This window comes from Danio rerio, chromosome 10 (genome assembly GCF_052040795.2).
Source record: "Danio rerio strain M-AB ecotype USA chromosome 10, GRCz13ab, whole genome shotgun sequence".
NCBI lineage: Eukaryota > Metazoa > Chordata > Actinopteri > Cypriniformes > Danionidae > Danio > Danio rerio.
The window spans coordinates 29,825,730-29,839,407 of NC_141030.1; the positions used below are offsets into that span (position 1 = coordinate 29,825,730).

Genomic DNA, 13,678 nt, shown 5'->3' on the forward strand with positions numbered 1-13,678 from the left:
CTTACAATTCCTGAGAAAAACTACTCAGTTGCAGTATTTAGAGTATTTGTCATTTGTTACTTTACACCACTGATCCTATCTTATGGTCCATAACATCTAAAAGATTAAAAACCTTAAAAAATAAAATATTTGTAGAACAGTCTCTTTAAACTGCACTGTTCGAAGGAACCGATTCGAAAACCGAGTCGCTGTACGCGGTGTAACCAATCAGGTTCGTCCCTGTCTCCCACGTGACTGAACCTGGAAGTGAGTCCAGAATGGGCTCTGTCTCTCTCTCTCCTCCGTCTAGAGTCGCTTGTGGCGCTGTAAAGCAGTAACACGGTTTAGGGAAACATGGCCACCGCCGGAGATTCGCGAGGAGAGCTTCAGAAGGAACTGGTCTGCTCCATTTGCCTCGATTACTTCGACGACCCTGTCATTTTAAAATGCGGCCACAATTTCTGCCGCATGTGCATTTTGATGCACTGGGAGGAAAATGGAGGCGATGATGTGGGTTACCAGTGTCCGGAGTGCAGGATGGTGCGTGGTTTGTTTTGATAAACGCTGCTCGATTCCGGGCTGCTTGGTTACAGTTTTATTTAACGCTAGACACATTCTCGTTTAATTCCTGCAGAATGACCAAAACCGACTAACTGTTAGTGTAAATGTTTATGTTGTTAGTGGTTTGCGGCGTTTATCCGTGAGATACAAATCTCCGTGCTTGCCGTTTGTCAGCACAGCACCAGCAGCTTCTCGCTGTCGTTTAAGCATGTTTGTACTCTTTGCAGGTTTTCGCGAAGATGAGTTTCACCAAGAATTACCTGGTGAAGAACTTGGTGGATAAACTGAGCGACTTCGACTATCTGAAGACATGTAGGCCCTCTGCACCCGCCAAACCCGTGAAGATGGACGGTAAATGTGAGCGACACCACGAGGAGTTGAAACTGTACTGCCACACCGACAGAAAGCCTATTTGCGTGGTGTGTCGGGAATCCAGAGCGCACAGGTGAGGCTCAGAGACCTGTGTGTGTGTACAGTGGCCGTGATCAAAATCAGTAAAGCAGCCTATTGAGTAGGTCTGTTATTGGAATCGATTCCTGATCCTGGAATCGAAGGCCTCTATTCTGAGAATCGACTCCTCACTGTTGATACGGTTTATTCTCAAACTCTGCCAATAATAACCTGCTAAAAAGCACATAATTCATGGCACATGAACATGTAAAAGGTATGTGCATGATTGTCAAATGTAAATAGCAAAACAAACCATAACAAACACTAAACTAAAAGCGCTCAATTTATATGTGGGTTAGATGTGCTTTCATGTGTTTTTTTTATAGCAATAACAGGCCTTCATTAATATTTGGGCTAGTAAAGTAATAGTCTTCATAATTGAGTCAATTCCACTCAAATCTTGGGTCAACTCTAGGCCAGTGTTTCTCAACCATGTTCCTTGAGGAACACCAACACTGCATGTTTTGATGTCTCCTTTGTCTTTCACAGCTAATACAAGTCTTTCAGTCTCTGCTGATGATCTGAATCAGGCGAGTTTAGTTAAGGAGACATAGAAAATGTGCAGAGCTGGTGGTCCACTAGGAGTGTGGTTGAGAAACACTGCTCTAGGCCCTGTTGGGTTATATAATGGTGTTTATGTCGGTGGCAAGCACAGAAATGTTTAACTATAGACTTAAGTGCCTATTCTCAAAATAAAAGAAATCATTTTATAATACGTGCAATGAACTAATGGATTTGGATATTTGCTGTATTGAAGTTCACAAGTTTCACTGCGTATATTTATTTAATATTCAGTACTTTATATTCAATAATAACGATAATTTAATGATCTAAAATTGTGAAATTTATTCTTTCAAGCATTACACATGACTGATTGTCTTGCATTATATGTTGCTAAAATGATTCTAAATTTGCAGTGAACAAGTGTAATGATAGATAGATAGATAGATAGATAGATAGATAGATAGATAGAATGAAAGAAACCAAACAATATTAAGTATTTGTAAACATCAGATTGGACACACAAATAATGAACTCGCACATTATTTTATTGTTTTCTACCAGGCACCATGATGTTGCTCCTGTACCCGAGGTTGTTGAAGACATGAAGGTTAGTTTTGGGACTCTTATCTTGTTGGTTGGGTGATTATGTCTTGCACTTGTCTGTAGTGTCTATTTTTCTCTTTTTTTTTGGTGCTCTTTCCTTTGAAGTGCTTCACTCCTTTCTGTTGTAAATGCTTGATTTGGCACTAAAAGCCCTTGACGTTCATGGTTAACCTTGGGTTCTTGTACAAGGAGTAACTGTCTGTCACAGCAGTGCTGTTCTCATCAGATATTTAAACAGTTTTTTTTCCAGCCTTGGTATCATGTAGGCAACGTTTGATTGCTTTGTTTGTTCTTTTTGAGACAAAATCGTCAGAATCATTCGTTCAGTGTTGAATAGAGTGTGAAAATTACAGCTTTAAAATTTGTGCACTTTTCTCAGTGGGAGGTCATTTTGCCAATCTGTCAGCTATTTTCTTAATGTGTATAGTATAATGGTTAGTATTTCAATTTGATAAACTATAGTTCTATAATTCCAATAATGTTTTGATGAACTAAATTAGGGTTAAATATTTAGTTTTTTTTTTTTTTTTTAAATACGTCTGTAGCTTTTATTCAATTTCAAGTTAAAATAAATGCCAAAATCAACCATTTTTATATTACAGCTCACATTTATTTGTTTATTTCTAATATAGTTTAGGTTTTTTAGGGCTGCATGATATTGGAATTATCTGACATTGCAATATTTTGTTTTTCTGCAATATATATTGCGATATACTTGAAAATAATTTTTGGTCACACTTTATTTTAAGGTTCAGTTCTCGCTCTTAGCAAACCATTACTTTTGCTTAAACTCCTAATCTGCTCCTTATTAATAGTTATTAAAGTAGTTTAAGTACTGGGTAGGATTAGGCATGTAGAATAATCATACTTGACATGCTTTATAAGTCCTAATAAGCAGCCAATATCTCAATAGCTAAATGCTAGTAAACAACTAGTTCGTAATGAGAATTGGTCCCTAAAGTTTTAGGGAATGTATTAATTTAAATTGACTGGGATGATTCTGTAGGGGTGCGAATCATGCAAAACATGCTATAAACAAACTACAAGCACAGGTAAACGCAACAAAGCAAAGATAAAAGTAAAATAAACAGTGCATGCATTATGGTTTTTGTATATGTAAATGTAGAAATTACACTGCAAAGTCAACTCAACGTTGCTTGTCTTTTCAATGTGACTATTGCAGATGCACACATTGGAATATCGATGCTGAAATATGTTGTGCAGCCCTTGTTTAAATTATAATTTTAGCTTACTATAGGAACCATAAGTACTTTTGTATTGTATATTTTAATTATTTGAATTTTAAATATTTAAAACAGAAAAAAAAAACTTAATTGAAGCTTCCACATGAGTAAAGTGTGGCACATTTCTCACATGTGAATTATCTGTTCCTTTGGATTAGAGTGTTACTCCTTGTTCACAGCCCAAGGCCAAACATGCTCAAATATTTGAGTATCAGAATGAAGAAATATTCTTGCACAGAATGAAAAAGTCATTACACTGAATCATGGAATAAATGTTAAGCAACCCTGCGACTTGGTTATAAACTCTGCAATTCTATAGTTCCTAATAGTCTAGTCTCTTGTTGCATTATGGGAACTCTTGACTGTTTGCTTGAATTGTTGGCCTTGCTACAGTAATGAGGTCTACATGTGTCAGTATGATTTCTTCTATTACACTCTGCATAATTTCCTCTCTCATTTTAACACGCAGAGTGAACTCAAGCTAAGACTCATCAAGCTGAACTGGCAGAAGTCAATGTGTACTCGAGTAAAGAGCACAGACGAACAGGCCAAAACTGATGTCAAGGTATGAAGGCCTGATTGTTCTCACGCTGACTTTGCATACATACAAACGACTCAGAATTGCTGGTTGCGTAACCGGCTGAATTTATGATCCCTGAGGCTAAATCGCAAACATTTACATCTCAACAGCTTAAAAAGCAAGCCCTGAAGGAGAAGATTGAGGACGACGTCGGAGCCCTGGTGCAGTTTTTGCTGGATGAGAAGGACGATCTGTTGGAAAGGCTGGAGGCTGAAGTGGTGGCCACCATCGGGGTGATCGATGCCAATCTGAAGCGTGTGGAGAGCGAAGCAGCAAAAGTGGACAAAGCCATCACTGAAATTCAGAACCAGCTGAGCGACAGCGCTAACTTTGAGGTGATAAAGATTTAGTCATTCCAAGACCCTCTCTACACTTGCATGGATTTAGTGTTGTCACAATACTGGAGTTTCAGTACTAAACATTTAAAAATGTCCATTTCCTACTAATATATGAGCGCATACTTAAACACAGCTGATTGGCTATTATGTTCACTTGCTCAGCAAAAATGACTGTGATTGGCCGTGATTTCACTGAGAGCAGTCTCTGGGGTGTTTTAAAGTCTCATCAATCAGCTGTTCTGTCAATGAGCTGACATACAAACGATGGGCTGATTGTTCGACTGATCTTTGCAGCTTTGAAACTCTCCAATGTCTGTGTGCCGGTGTTAGCTTTTAGTGAAGAGCAGTAAACGTATGACCTTCATGGTCAATCTCTGTCATTTCTGTTGAGCTCAAATGTTAGTGGGAAAATTGACTTTTTTTTATTTTTTATTTAAGTACAGACTGGTGCCAAAATTTCAGTATCATGACAACCCTACATGGAATTAAGTTAGTGGGTGAACAGACATGACTGGGATCTGAAACGGATTACACCATCTGAAAAATCTGCAGATGTTTGAGCCCATCATTCAGTCTATTTATTTCCTCATTTAAATATATATTTAATCACTTTTTATGTTCATTTTAGTATTATCACAGTACAACTTTTAAAGTTACTGTGTGAATGTGCCATAATTATGACAATTTTTCAACTTTATGTATCATAAAGTTGTGTCTTCATATCTAGTTAGTTGCTGCTTTGTTTCTTCTAATTGTAGCTTTTTTATTTCTGTTGCTTTCTGACTTTAATATTAATGTTTAACTGTTTCTTTCCTCCAGACTATCAGTAATTCTTACTTGAGGTGAGTAAATGTTTCATTCTGATACAGCTCATTCTTTATCTTTATTTATCTTACTCTATATACGCCGTGTTTCTCACATGATTGTTTTCCCCCTCGCAGTCCATGTCACGTCAACCTCAGCGTGCAGTCGTCAAACTCTCCTCCAGATTTCTCTGAGTTCACAGGCCCCTTTCAGCTCATCATGTGGAAGAAGATGATGCATGTGTTACACACAAGTGAGTGCTGTTCATGAGTTAAGCAGAACGTCACGTTTACCATTGTTTAGTGAATCTTCAGATTTTTGTTGGTGTTAGTCAACAGGATGTGACTTGAGTGAGCCGTCCTTCATACTTTGCTATGCATTCTAATAGGATTCATCACAAGATGATTGTTGTTTTTTGGCATTCGATAACATCTGTGCCCATAGTGTAGACCAGTGTTTCTCAACCTAGTTCCTGGAGGACCACCAACACTGCATGTTTTGGATGTCTTCTTTGTTTGTGACTTGCATTACAGGTTATTCAGTATTTGCAGATGATCTCAATAGGGTGTGTTTTGGGACACTTGAAAAAAAATGACATGGAAAATGTCCAGAGCTGGTGGTCGAGAAACCCTGTTGTAGATAAATTTCACACACCCCTAAAATAGATCTTGTCTCCATTTTAATGAAATGGAATATTTGAAAATGTAACTACACCTGCAAACAAAATAGGAGAACAAACAGAAATTATGCAATGTATGTAATTTTAACAGAATCTGTCTGAAACATTGTTATTTTTGGCAGTGGAAACAGCTCACCAAAGCAAACTTTAGCGGGAGTTAGTCTTGGTGTCCTAAACACTTTTGAGTTACCATTGGTCTTTGTCAGTTACACAATCTAGAGCAGTGTGTCTGTTTTAGAACTCCACCGCCTTTGACCTGTGAACCCCCCCTATTTTTTTCTCATTTCACGAGGATCAGACAGGAGAAAAACACTCCTGTAGTCCAGTAGCAGAGCTGGTGCAGATTTATCCGTACCTTTGCAATCGCTTGCGGAGAGATTTTGAAGACTCTGAGGTGGTCTCACAATGAACACCTTTTCGTGCCACGTCTTTTCAATGTGTTTGAGCACAACAACTCATTCGACATATAGAAAACCATGTAAAAGGTGTGACTTACCAAGGGGGTGCTTCTCATGGATAGAGCAGGTGCTTATATAACTATGAGTGAGCCTTTTCAAACTTCTGTTTGCCCTCAAACGAAAAGGAACTTCATGTTGAAGAATGTGTGGCTTTTACTTATCAAGATATACGTCACCTGGTCAGGTTATTTATATTATAGTAGCACCCATTTGTTTTAAGTTTATCTAGAAAATAAAGACTAACCAGATTTTGCATGTTTTCCAGTGCCCCAGAATCTGACTCTAGATTTGGACACTGCTCACCCCTCGTTGGCCATCAGTGACTTTGACACCAAGGTTGAGGAGGGCCGTGTTCGTTCCCAAGAACCTGACATGCCCCAGCGATTCACTCGTTTTTTCGGAGTGCTCGCGACCGCCCAGTACGCCAACGGTCAGCATTACTGGGAGGTGGATGTGCGGGACAAGGGAGTCTGGTATTTGGGCGTCACCACAGAGTACAGCAACCGCAAAGGCTTCGTAAACCTTTCGCCCTCTGCTGGCTACTGGAGCCTGTGTCTCCAAGACAGACTGTACGCCAACGAGGAGGACTCGCGCGTGCCTGTAGCGGATTACTGGAACTCTCCTCGAGTCGGCGTCTTCTTGGATTACGACAGAGGCCATGTTACTTTCTTTGACGCAGTCACCATGAAACGCATTTATAACTTCGTCACATACTTTGACGAGCCCGTATCACCCTTCTTCAGCCCAGGAAAAAACGACCCAGGCAGCCGACTACAAATATGTCATTTCTACTGAAAAAAAAAGTGTTTGTGCATTTCACAAAAATGAAAAACAACAAAAACAAATGCTCCGGTTGTTACATTGACGTAAACATTTCAGAGCATTTTCCCTAATGAAAGTAGGGAGAGAGTTTGTTTTGGAGCTCTGCTGTATCTTTGGATTCAGTTGATCTGGATTTATTAGTCGCGTAGAGTTTCGATACACCATAATCTGATGGAGTGAATGGTTTCTTTTGCTCTTGAATTATGATGTAGCCCTACTGAACTTCAGGTAGAGAGGCATTGCAGGTTTTTAAGCAAATGTCGACTTTAGCTGCTCCGTATTGTCGTTTGTCTTAGACCTCAGTGTTGTCTTTTGTACGTCAGTGTAGAGGTGAAAATAAGAAATTACATCAGGCCAAAAATGTATTAATGCTTGATATCAAACATTTCCATTTTTTAAATTGCTGTGTATTCCATAATGTGGCATATTCACCATTATTTTTCTTTCTTTATTTTAGTGGAAACAATTTATGGCACAGTTTTGTCTTTAAAGGTGTAATTAAGCCAAGAAATGTGAATTTTCTCACCTTTTCAAGATGTAGGTGACTTTTTCTTCAGTAGAACATTAAAGAAATGTATTAGCTGAAAATGTGGCCTTTGCTGATTCATACAATTAAAGTTAACAGCTACAAACTGTTTGAGAATCAAATTACCAAACCAAAAAACGCAGGAAAAAATTTAATTTATCAATGAATCTTGAGTAAACATTGATGTTTTATTAAGCAAATTTACATTACAACAACATTACTGCATTTATTGAATGCGTTTACGGCAGCCTGGAGCGTGACCATTCCGTGTAGACGTTTCTATGTTAAAATCGATGAAATCTTGAGTGAGAAAATTAGCAGCAAATGTTCAATTCTGGATGAACTATTCCTACTTTTGTCATACAAAATTACCCCACAACGTTATGAAAATGAGGATGTTTCATAAATCCTCAGTTTTTAAAAAAAAAACATATGCTCAGACTGCAATAGGTGCTATGCAACTTGGGAGTATGTGAGTTTTCCTCAACGAAATAGGTCAGATGTGTGGTGATGCGCGTCCTTCTGTTCATTGAATTATATAGAGATTATAATGCTTTTATACTCAAGTCCAACTTGAGGCGGTGTGCCATTCATCAACACAAGTCAACAGTCAGTAATGCATTCTATTCAAATGTATAGCAGTAAAGTCTGTCTCGCGGACTGATGATGATGATGATGCTGGGAATGTATGGATTGTTTCCATTAGTACTGAAATCATGAGCATATTTCAGCATCTCGTTATTGAACACTCTTTGGTTTGCTGTTTGTGTTGATATTTACAGAACTGGTTTATTTCTAGAACCATCCGAGTCGTTTGTTGAAAATATATTTTTGAGTTTACAAAGGATCAAGAAAACACAAGAAACCATTTCTGGATCTTCAGATGTTTTGTACATATGCTGTCGTTAACGTGAACATACTTTATGATCTAAGTTTCATTTAAACACTTCTAGTATTTTAATCGCTGTCTGGTTTTTCATGAGAAATGAGTTCAACTTTGACGTTTGTGTTTCAATCGCTGATGTAAATGAAGTGCTACATTTAGCGTCACCTCTGGATGGCACCACCAGATCATTTGACTTTTGTGTGACTTGTTAACCACTGTAATACCTGTCAGTTGTTTTTTCTTCTCTATGATATTAGGCATTTTAAAAAATAAAATATTATAAAGATTGTTTACATCATTTCAGTACTTCATTACATAGAAGCTTGGCAGTTCTATTTTTAACCCCAAAGATCCAGACCAGTTTCTATTTAGAGGAAAATTATGAGGCAAATAAAAGACCACATGGAAAGTTTAGAACATGTTTCTGCAGTTGTTTTTGAAATACAACCCTTGTAACAGATCTGTAATGGGGCATGTAAAATAAGACATTTAAAATAAGACATTTGGTCGTAATAACCCCTCGCACCTTCCCCTTTCTGTTTATTTGCTTTTCCACAATACCAAAACAATATGGAAGCCCGATTCTGCCATAAAATAAATTAATAATAAATTGCAAGTCATAATAATGACTTTGTAATGAGTTATTTTCTCATAATAATGAGAAACTTTGTCGTTTAATGACTTACTTTCTCATAATAATTATTTATTTTCTCAATCTAATGACTTTCTCATAATATTGACTTATAATAAACCTACAGGGTAGTTGAGGCAACCATAGCTGCATCTGTTTTTTTATTCAACCTATTGTTAATTTTATAACACTGTAACTTCAAAACATGTTACATGACAATCGCCTGGACACATTATGAAAAGTGCTCAGAAAAAGCTTGAAAGCTGATTCTAAAACTACCTCAACCCCAGTATACCTGCAAAGGTGGCGCATGTGCAAAAGGGGGATACGTGAAGTCATTATGATGAGAATGTTTTCATGTGCAAATATCTTACTATTTTAGTAAAGTAAATCATTATTATGAGAAATATATATATATATTTTATTATGAGAAAGTAACTGATTATGATAAGAAATTTTCTCATTATTAAAAAAGTAATTATTAAGAAATAATATCGCATTCATTCATTTTTTTTCCGGCTTAGTCCCTTTATTATTCCGGGGTCGCCACAGCGGAATGAACCGGCAACTTATCCAGCAAGTTTTTAAGCCGCGATGCCCTTCCAGCCGCAACTCATCTCTGGGAAACATCTACACACACATTCACACACACTCATACACTACGGACAATTTAGCCAAAACAGTTCACCTGTACCGCATGTCTTTGGACTGTGGAGAAAACCGGAGCACCGAGAGGAAACCCACGCAAATGCAGGGAGAACATGCAAACTCCACACAGCGAACCAGCGACCTTCTTGCTGTGAGGCGACAGCACTACTGCGCCACTGTTTCGCCCAAAATAATATCTCAATATGAGAAAATAAGTTATAATAATGACAGTCATTATTATGAGAAAGTAATTCACATTGATCAGACAGTAAGTCATTATGAGAAAATGTCTCAAAATAATGATGTTTTCGCATAATTATAAGTCATTACTATAACACATTATCTTATTATGAGAAAATCATAATGAGCCATTACTAGGAGATAACATAAGAAAGCTATAATAATGAGAAAGTCAGTAATAATTTTGAGACAGTAATTCATTATGAAAAAATATCTCATAATCATAAGAAAGTTATAATGAAAAAAGCAGGTCATTATGAGATAGCATCTCATTTATATGAGAAATTTATCATAACGAGAGTCATTATTATGAGATCTCATGAGAAAGTCATAATGAAAAGGTAAGCCATTATCATGAGAAACTAAGTCACAATGAGGAAGTCATTATGAAATAATATCTCATAATTATGAGAAAACATTGTTATAAGTCATTATTATAAGATATGAGAAAGTCATAAGGAGTCATTAATACGATATAATATCTCATTTTGGGAAACACGTTATAATAAGAGTCATTGTTATGGGAAAGTCATAATTAAAGAAAACATCTCATTATTATAAGTCATTACTATAAGATAATATTTCATTATTATGAGAAAGCTGATGAGAAGGCAAGTCATTACTATATGAGATAACATCTCTTTATTATGAGAAAGTAATTATTATGAGACTGTAAGTCATTATTAAGAGAAAATGTCATTTTTATGAAATATCTCAATATGAGAAAGTTATTATGAAATATCTCATTTTCTCTAAATTATGACTTTCTCATATTAATAAGTCAAAGTTTCTCATTTTTATGAGATGTTAAGTCATTTTTACAGGAAAATATCTCATTATCATGAGAAAGTCATTAATACAAGAACATAAGCCATTATTATAAGACACTTTGTCATTATTATGAGACGTAAAGTCAAAATATGACTTACGAGAAAGTAAGTTGGCTTGCAAATTAATATTTTATTTCATGAACGAAACAGGCTTCCATAGTTTATTTTTTGCAGCAACATACTTCAAACCTAAAACTGTGATCGCTACAAAAACTTACCTTTAGTAACAAACACAAACGTTTTTTTTTTCCTGTCTCAGCAACGAGCAATCCAGATGGACCACCATTTTGTAAATGTTTCCAAGGCAACAAAAAAAGCACTTGACGACATAAGAATGAACCTGGGTGCTCATTAAATGTCACAAAAGGACTTGAAAGTGATGGATAATGCATAAAAAAGATCTTTTCAGACCTGCACCACTGTCTGTGACACCTGTGTCACTCACAATGGGCCCTTATATAATTGTTTTATTATTATAATAATATTTTTAAAACTAGTCTGGATAAACTTGATTTTAAAAAAGATAATTAAAATATTTAGTCATTTAGTCAATTTTCTTGTTATACTAGAACTTCATTGCTGTGTGTTGTTTTATTTACCAATTCATGAGTGGAAAAAAAGGACAATATTTAATTTGTTTATTACATCTTTTTAATTCCCGGTCTGGAAATAGCAAATCGTTACAGTTTATCTCGCTGTTGCAGAAAACCATATTCATACTGCCGAAATCATTAACATGCAAAAATGTTCTCCGCACAAATATTAATAAATACGTTTACTGTTTCAGCTCTGAGCCACCGTTCAATAACCTTGTAGAGGATCACATCCAGTAGCATGACGTCACATAAAAAAAAGACAACGGAAATTTCCACAAAACGAAAGGAAGTGGACTCTGAAATCATTCGCTGGTGATGATGAATTATTCAGGAAAACGTGTACAAAACATGAAATAAATAGACAAACGAACCATAAACTATAATACTGACTAAAGACAACAATTGGTTGCTACGCTGTAAACACAATGTGTTATTTACAAAGAGGAGATATAGCTGATCTTCTTTCTAGAACGTTAAAAATCAGAGGCAATATATTTGAAATACTTGGGTTTGATTACATTTCATCAACACGTTAGATTCTTCGACACGTAAAGTAGCCTTTGTGCTTTAGAAAAATAAATAATTTGGAATGGAAAAAATATGTCCTTTTGTTTACTGCTTTGATATTTTTGTGTGAGAGATGATCAGCTCTGAATGATCTGATCGCTAGACGCTGTCATCGGACAATACAAGAAGCCTGTGTCATTTACGTTACATACACCCAATATCTTCATATGTACACTATTTTGTATATTTACAAATGCAGAATGTTGTTATTATTAAAATACACAAGTGTTGCAGTCATGGCAAGGTTGATATGGATGCCCGTTTTTGCCACGGAATAAAAAGTTGGGATTTTTAAACTCAAAATTCTGACCTTCTCACAATATTTCACAATCTCAGAAAGAAAGTAAAAATAGAAAAATTGAGTTGCAATAAATGAAGCAAACTGATCATCTTTTCAAATTCTTTTTTTTAAATGTATGTTAATTTATTGTGTTAGCTTATACCACAAAAAAAGAAATTAGCGTGCCATGTCATACACTTTATATAATGCAATTATTAGACTTTTTCTCAGAATATTTGACAAAATATTTCCTCAAAAATAAAACTAGTACCCTAGTCAAACTAGTTTCAAACTAGTAACCCTAAATTCACACCTTTTTGCAAAGTAAGGTCCTAGTTTTCACTTTCACTCAGAATTGTGAGACACAGACTTAAAACTGTAATAAATAAAGTCAAAATTTTAAGAAATGACTTTTTTAATTTATCAATCCCGTGGCAAAAATGGTATAAAATTATAAGGCAGGCGAGGAATTTTAAAAATAATTAACATTTCTGTATGTGTTTTGGATGGCAATTCACAAAATGCTTTATATATATATATATATATATATAGATATAGATATATTATAATTTATTTATACACAACTTACATGGTTTCTAATAAGAATCTGTGCTTATTGATATGGTTTCTGTTATTTACAATAAACATTCCTGGTTTAGTACAGAAGCAGTTCTTGATTTTGGATCATGAAGATCAGTAGACGATTAAAGAAAAAAAAGTGCTTTTTGTTTGCTCGATTTGTCCTCTCTGGAGGATCATGCTGATATAAAATCTATGCAAACGGTGATGGATGAAGAGTTTTTTGTGGTTTTACTGCAGATACCGGTAGACTTTGAAACAGTGGTTTCCAGAATCAGCCACAACAACGTGTCCATCGGAGGTCAAAGCGAGACCCTGCGGGCCGTACAGAGGGTCAGCGCTGGTGTTGATGTAGGACAGGAATGAGCCTGCGCTGTCAAACACCTGAAGGAAAACACAAATACTTTTTCAAAAGCGTGTTGTCTTTAAGCAAAATATTTTTATTCTTCAGGATTATTTTTAGTCTAATGAAAAGTAAATATCTGAAACACACTTTGATCAATTTGTTTCTGCAGAATATAATTACAGTTCATATTTGTTCATAGGTTTATATCATATATTTTTCTCCAGCGATGAACCATAAATATTTCCACATGTCATAAATAATTTACCTTAATAAATACTTTACTTAATTCTACAAAGAATATATTTTTTTTATTTTCTATTTTTTTGGTGACAAAAAATACTCCCAAAATCTTTTTTTGTAAAACCCTTTGAATCTAAAATGTAACCCTGGACCACAAAACCTTATCTTATATTGTCTTATCTTGCCAAAAAAAGATTATTACAAAATACACTTTTTGCTTTTATGCCAAAAATCATTCGAGTATAAAGTAAAGATCATGTTACATAAAGACATTTTGTAAATTCCCT

The 13,678-nt window shown here is 35.7% G+C and overlaps 2 protein-coding genes across 12 annotated transcripts in view; one reads left to right on the top strand and one right to left on the bottom strand.

Moving 5' to 3' along the window:
• Positions 1-290: 290 nt before the first annotated feature.
• trim47 (tripartite motif containing 47) lies at positions 291-7,610 on the top strand. Its single transcript, NM_200284.1, is given in 8 exon segments — positions 291-519; positions 768-985; positions 2,056-2,101; positions 3,811-3,906; positions 4,032-4,256; positions 5,079-5,101; positions 5,201-5,316; positions 6,466-7,610. Coding segments are annotated over 8 exon segments (1,440 nt in total). The 5' UTR covers positions 291-333; the 3' UTR covers positions 6,996-7,610.
• A 3,796-nt stretch (positions 7,611-11,406) lies between these two features.
• Positions 11,407-13,678, bottom strand: part of trim3b (tripartite motif containing 3b) — a 63,881-nt gene continuing 61,609 nt past the window's right edge. For 9 of the 11 annotated variants that reach the window (XM_087269518.1, XM_087269521.1, NM_001430889.2 and 6 more), the window contains 1 exon segment: positions 11,407-13,189. In XM_087269518.1, coding sequence (XP_087125644.1) covers positions 13,037-13,189 — 153 coding nt within the window. In that variant the 3' untranslated portion in view covers positions 11,407-13,036. 11 annotated transcript variants of the gene reach the window in all.